A 7,341-nucleotide genomic window follows, 5' to 3' on the forward strand; every position below is an offset into this window, starting at 1 on the left:
TTCCTTGAGCATCGATCCACTCCTTATGTTTCTGCTTCTGCGACGATTCCCGATCCGGCTCCGGCAGCAGCAGCAGCACGATGACGACGACGGACACCACGAAGGAGGTGTAGTTGGCTAGTTGCTGTAGAAGAAGGCGCTGTACCAGCCCCTCCTGCTGCCATGGAGGACCGGGTCGCCCGCCTCGTGCTGCTTGCCGTGGCTCTGCCGCACGCCGCCCGGTGGGTTTAGGCCGCCGCTGTAGGTCACGCTCGCGGCCAGGATCCCCAGCAGTATCAAGTACTTGCGCTGGGTGTGAGGCTTGGGTCCATTCAAGTGATTGATCACTGGTTGGCCCTGGCCGTGGCCGGCATCTTGAGGTGCCCTTGATCTTGCAGAGGACCCTGGCTCCTCGGATCGCCCTGACAGTTATGGCGCACAAGAAATGCCACAGGAAGGAAGATGACAAGAGCAATCACCAGGGCAAACACGTAGATGGATGTGCACAGGTGCTGCGAGCTTATTGCGGCGTAGGCGCCCAGGAGACCGAACATGCTAGCTAGCCACCGTGCACACGGAGAGCGCATAGCTCCGGATGGCAGGCCGGTACAGGTTTGGGTTCACCAAGAGTATGGTGACGGCGATGGACGACATGAAGCTGCTCGTGTTGCAGAAGAAGAAGGCCACGTACCGGCGCGGGTAGTTGTAGAGGAGGATCGTGTCACCCGCGCGGCAGCCGTCGCCGTCCTCAGGCCAGACCGCTTCCGGCCTGATAGGTGATGGTGGCGGCGAAGATGGCGAAGAGCAACAGCCTCTTGCGCCGCTTATCCGTCAAAGTGGCATCATCCTCGTCTTGCGCAGCTGCGGCCCCCTCAGCCTCCTAGTCCGGGTGAGAATACCCGCAAGATAAAACACCGAAATGCAAGATAGAAAGCAAGAATCTAAACTAGAGGTAAATACTCCACAACTCAAGTCAAAATAACATGGGAAAGGTAAAGTGTCGGAATGTAATGCTGACTCGAAAGATAGAAGATAACTTGTATTCATAATGTCAAATGGAAAGATACAAGAGCTATACAAGACTTGTGAGGACGACTTCGGAATCTCGACTACTACTCTAGAAAGTGGAAGAACGTAGAACTCCTCTTGGTGTGTGTCGAAACAGCGAGACCTTCACCCTATTTATAGTCTAGAGGAGGAGCGGGAGACAAGCCGGTGCGACACGATTAGGTGGTCGGTGTCAAGGTGGGGCTGACCGGCCTGGGGGCTGACCAGCCTTAGGATCTGCTGTCTTTGCTCGTGCGCGGCTCGGTGCTTTTGGAGGTGGTTTTCTAATTGACGGGATGTGGTCTGAAGCCGCAAGTGTAGACCGGCCGGCCTAGGTGGGGCCGGTGGGCTTGACCCTCGTGGCTCTAGCTGTCTGATGCACCACCTCATTTCTTGTACGCCTCTGATCGTTCACTAATCGTGTGGAGTTGGTGTCATTGATGCGCGTTTAATCAGAGTGTGGGTCCTTTAATCCAAGGGAGCCCTTCTGCTTCGTTTGATGGAGGAACCGAATGCAGGTCCTTCGGTCCGGAGGTGAGGTAAGTGTGTTTTTTCGCCAAAGGATTAATGACATGATCTCTGGGTGAGGTGGCTAGGCCGGCCAGCCCTGGCTGCCATCTTTTCTGCCACATGTACGTACATGTACAACTTCACCAAAATTTGTGAAATTTATTAGATAGAGCAAAATTGGTATGGAACATAGTGTGAAACTCCTATTTAATAACGAGAAGTTGATGGCCAAAGCGGGATTCAGTGGCAGTCAATATAAACATTTCAAGTTTGCATTATAAAGTTAAAATTGTTGAGTAAATTATTAATGAGTAAAATGCACACCTAGTCCTCAAACTTGTCGGGCTATGTCAGCTAGGTCCTCATACTTTCAAAATGCATATCTATCTCCCTAAACTTAGGCTCGGGTATAATTTAGGTCTCTATACTCTCAAAATGCAAATCTCATTCCCTAAACTTGGCTTCGGGTGTCATATAGATCCCTAAACTCTTGAAATACAGTGCCATCCTACTAATAGAATATGATAAGATCAAAGTTTATGCTTTCAAGCAAACCATTACTTTCATTGGCACATTTCCTTACTTATTTTATTTCCCTTTCAGCTTCTCCCAATATTGATCCAACAATTTATTTATAAACCCCTGATTTTAGTTTAGTAAATACAACTATGAGTTATTCAAATTTGACAATCTTCCAAGAATAATAGAGCACGCATATTATGCGCACCTAGCAAGTTAAAATATTGCCTCCACATTAAAAGATCATCAATCTTTCTAGATTCAGGACATTAATATTCTCCATACATGTTGAGTTGAAATTCACTTTATTTGACTATAATTAAATTGTATCTATGTAAAAATAAGATTTTATCAATTTAATAAAGATTAAAATGCTTTTAGAGGGTATATGGATGTAGATGACAATCGTAGCCAATTTTAGGGGGCTAGATCTGCATTATGAGAGTATAGGGACCTAAATAGCACCCGAGCCCAAGTTTAGGGAGCCAGATATGCATTTTTGGAGTATGTGGATCTAAGTGACACAAACAGATAAGTTTAAAGACAGGCCACGCACTTTACTCATTACTCATTAGTAATCAAATATTGTAAAGTTTATATCAGAGTTACATGGTGTGCGCCTTACAAACCGGCGGTCACCATGTAACTTTGGTGAAGAGGATGGTGGAGGCGTCGGTGTCAATGATGTTTGCAAAATGCTAGAGGATAAAATTAAAAGCTCCTAACAAGGAAATGATTTTGTGTCTCAAAATAATTTACTCTATCCGTTCCAAATTATAGGTTGTTTTGACTTTTATAAATGCATGTACTTTCTCTGGAAGCCGTTTTGCTTTATTTGTATACACCTAAATATAGTATATATATCTAGATGTATACAAACATCTATGAATCTAGAAAAATCAAATCGACATATAATTTGAAATGAAAGGAGTACTATCTTAGCAATAACTACCCTGAGAGACGGGTTTACTCTTCCCGTCGCCGCCGTACCAGGCTACATTGCGGTCTACGCCGCGGTATCCTTGTTTAGAAGGAGATGTCACTGCTGCTGCCAGATGATGCCCGCGCTGCGTGCATGAAGATGGGAACCACGACGCCGCGCATCAAGTTCTACCGTGAGTCGATTGTGCTGTGTGCAGTCATGTCATCTCAACTAGTCAACTGTTATCTTATTCGGGCAGTGTTGAGCCTGAATTGTAACCTGTGTCTTCCTCTGTTTGTTTTTTATACTTCTTCCTCCGTGTTGTATTGCACTCTTTGCTTGACTATTATATCTTTGTTATGGCGTTATGCTTCCTGTTGGAATTCTTTGCTCATGGCGCCACCACTGCTCCCTGTGCCGCGTCCGCTGGGGTTACCCAAGACATCGCCGCAGCCACCTGTCTAGTTTCACGTTCGGTGTCAGGATTACACTTAACATCAGACGTTTTGAATCACATGGTGCATTTTGCTCTACTCTTCAGTGGCACAATAGAAACACCAACTTTCTTCGGAGCCACAAAAGGAAAGGAAAGATCCTCCATATATCCGAGCTAGCGGTATCAGTTCCAAGCGTACATATAGCTAGCTTGTTAGAATCATGCACGTATGACACTTTATTTGGCTCTGGCTCTAGCGTATATATTACTATATATGGTGCAGGTTCGATCACGCAAAGAGATATGATGATCCAGTGCTGGTCTGGGATTAAAGCCTCTGAGGCTGATCATTCGGGACAGTAGGTGGTGAATGTGGGCAGATCAACAGCTGGGGCCCCCGGACGGTCAATGGTCCTGTTCGAAACGGCAAACCCTTTGTAAAATATTGGCAGTCTCTATGCAAATTTTAGCACTGATGGTTCCTAGAGAACCGACCCCAGACATCAAATATACAAGCTATGACATTCTGTGTAATACAATCCCCGTTCCAAATTATAAGTTGTTTTGACTTTTCTAATAAATTTATAGATATTATTATGCATCTAGATATACTGTATATATTGTATGTCTAGATGCATAATAATACTATAAACCTAGTATGTCTAGATGCATAATAATATCTATGAATTTATTAGAAAAGTCAACACGACCTGTAATTTGGAATGGAGAGAGTAATATACATTATATTAACCATTTTTGGAATGCTATAATGTGCACATCGTTGTTACATTTATTATTGACTTCTTTTTAGTGCTTAGTATTCTCATTTGCTTGCTGTTAAGCTTATGTTTAATTATCGGACAAGTAAAAAGTTATATCTGAAACCTAAAGCTGAATTTAACAACCAAACGTTTGTAGACTAACATTTAGGAGAAATAATATATATAATCCATTTCTATTCTGAAAATTGGTCACAAATTTTCTCCATAATAAACAAATTAATCAACTCTAAAGTTTGATATTATTCACAAAGGAATAATGTCCCGGCCGGCATTATTGGTTGGATCTACATATTTTTTTAATATTTAATTTTTTTTTCAAATCACATGGTACAGACGCAAACGCTCATATACACGTACGCACACTCACTCCGGTACAGACAGGGGCGGATCCAGAACGGGGCTGCGCCCCGGGCTGAGCTGTTGAATCACACCTAAAATAGTCTAATTTTATCTCCTAAGCTCATTTTGTTAGGCTAAACAGCACATAGGTTAAAGGGACTCCATGATCTCGCCCCGGGCTGCAGCCCGGGCCCTGGATCCGCCCCTGGGTACAGACGCATACGCTCGTATATACGTACGCACACTCACCCCATTAGTGAGTACATCTTTTCCGGCCCATGCCACGACAACTTTGAGGTTTCAACATATTTTCAAAACAACGGATTTGCAAAGTGGTAGAGGATAAAAAGGTCCTAACTGAGGCAGCCTCATTTCTAAGTTGTGTCACAAAATGACTATCTGTGCAAACCATATATATCCTGAGCGATGGGTTCAGCCTTTGCTACTTCTGGAAAGAAATATTTTCTTCCGAGTCACAAAAGGAGAAAAAGAGACTATTATTCCATGTTGCTTAATTGGTACGGTTAATCGCATAAGCTTTAGTTAAAGACTTCGCACGTGAATATGGGACCATGCTCCACCGCATTAGCTAGCACTCACTAATCAAGGTATATATGCTCCGACAATGCTTCGGATATATAAACAGCAACAACGCATCGATCCATGCCGAGTAGAGTGACTGAGAGGCAGGTCTGCGAGCAGGTAGCAGCAGCTAACCTAGGCTCTCACACAGAGAAACTATGGCAGCCAAATCAGAAGAAAGTTCAAAGCAGGCAAGCAGTAGTAACGAGGGAGATAACAATCCGACCGTGACCAAGAAGAACATTGGAGATGGAGTCGTACTACCAAATGATGATAGGGCCAACAAGGGGAACCTGGCCGCCGAAAAGGTGCTGTCGGTGTCGGCGAACCTGGCGAAGCTGCTGCCGTCGGGGGCGGTGCTCGTGTACCAGACGCTGTCGGCGTCCTTCACCAACCAGGGCTCCTGCAACACCGCCAACAAGTGGCTCAGCGCCCTGCTCGTCGGCTTCCTCAGCGCCGCCTGCATCTTCCTCACCTTCACCGACAGCATCGTCCACGACAACAAGATCTACTACGGCGTCGCCCTCGCCGGGCGGCTCAAGATCTTCGCCCTGTCCCGGACGGAGGAGAAGCGGTTGCTCAGGGTCCTCAAGAAGGACCTCGTGGAGCGGCGCCTCAAGACGCTGGACTGGGTTCACGCCTTCTTCACGGCCATCGTCTTCCTCTCCATAGCCATGGGCGACGTCGGGCTCCAGAAATGCTTCTTCCCGGACCTGGATAGCGACCACATGAAGAACGTCAAGGAGCTGCTGAGGAACGCGCCGCTGGGGCTGGCACTACTGTCCAGCTTCGTGTTCATGATCTTCCCCACCACAAGGCACGGCGTCGGCTTCGACAATGGCGACCGCGGCACCACGGGAGAGCAGGAGAAGAAGGATGGCGCAGAGGCCGCGGCTAAATCAAAATCCGTGAAAGACCTAGAAGCACAGGATTCCAAGCAACAGAAGTGAACACGCGCGGTCTGGAGTCACTCCTTCAGAGGAAAACGCTGAAACATGTTTGTGTGCTTGTTTTGTTTTTTTACTTTTCCGTACAACAATCGGTGCATGTGTTCCACACAGAAATAATATGTAAAACCTGTTTTGTGCTTGCTTTGATTTTTTTTCTACAATGAATAAAAGATATATTTCATTCATAATCGTTAGCGAAGTATAAAGATGAGCTGAACGTAGCAGCTAGCAGAGCGAAAAACTCAAATTTCCCTTGTAGGGTGTAATTGTCACTACTGGAAAACTAACGATTTGTCGTGACCCGTATATCGGTTGCATTTTGGTTTGATACTAATATGAACATTAGTATCGGGTCTAGCAGCTAGTCCCCGAGGAGACTCCTGTGAACCCCTTTAGTACCGGATGGAGGCTTCACCTGGTACCAAAGGTCACCCATTACTACCGGTTGAAGCCTCTAACTGATACTAATGTGCCTGAGGGCCTTTAGTGCAGGATGGAGGCTCCACCCGGTACTAATGTCCATACTATAAATCTGGCTTCTTCTTCCTCTTGACCGAGCAACCCACCAAGCTCGGTCTTCATCCATTCCATGGCGATCTAGGGGAGGTGCTGCTGGATTTTTTATCATTTCTTGGGGATTGCACTCATTTAAGTGCTTTAAAGGTTATAAACTTTTATCCTTCCTTGTTATATAGTTAGTATGCTAAGTTTTATGCTTTAGAGTTAAAGTAATTTGTGATTTTTAGAATAAGCTATAGTGGAGAAAATTTTCATTTATATGCATATGTTATATAAGTTTGACCTACAATGGATTGGATGCTATGTTTCATATTAGTTAAAAGAAATTAATCTATATGAGGTTAGAGGAATAATATAGAAATTAATTTCATGGTTTAATCATTTGCTAATGTGAGCTAAATAAATTGTGGTACATAGAGATAATAAGATGAAATAGAGGTTTATAATTAGTCATTTTTAGAATAAGCTACAATTCATTTATATGTTATGTTTGAGCTAAATAAATTGTGGGGAAAAAATTATTTGTTCATAGTCTAGTCATTTGCAAATATGAGCTAATAAATAAATTGTGGTACATAGAGATAATTAAATTTGGATTTTCGTAATACTAATTTATTATTGTCAAATTTAAAGAATAAAGTGTTGTCCAATCAACATGGTTACTACTGCTCGAGGGAGTAGCAATGGTGGGGCAATTTGTCATACATATATATATGGGCCACCACAAGGTTTGGACAATCCTAAATATAGGGCTGG

At 44.3% G+C, this 7,341-nt stretch overlaps 1 protein-coding gene across 1 annotated transcript; it reads left to right on the top strand.

Annotated features, from left to right (window-relative positions):
- Positions 1-5,205: 5,205 nt before the first annotated feature.
- On the top strand, positions 5,206-6,254 carry LOC117853453 (protein DMP10). The gene has a single exon (XM_034735810.2). It carries the CDS (start codon positions 5,275-5,277, stop codon positions 6,064-6,066), a length of 792 nt encoding a protein of 263 aa, XP_034591701.1. The 5' UTR covers positions 5,206-5,274; the 3' UTR covers positions 6,067-6,254.
- The last annotated feature ends 1,087 nt before the right edge of the window (positions 6,255-7,341 follow it).

This window comes from Setaria viridis, chromosome 4, assembly GCF_005286985.2.
Source record: "Setaria viridis chromosome 4, Setaria_viridis_v4.0, whole genome shotgun sequence".
NCBI lineage: Eukaryota > Viridiplantae > Streptophyta > Magnoliopsida > Poales > Poaceae > Setaria > Setaria viridis.

Bases quoted from the DNA above. Each gene is read 5' to 3' on its own strand.
- LOC117853453 (XM_034735810.2), top strand. From the start codon at position 5,275: ATGGCAGCCAAATCAGAAGAAAGTTCAAAGCAGGCAAGCAGTAGTAAC.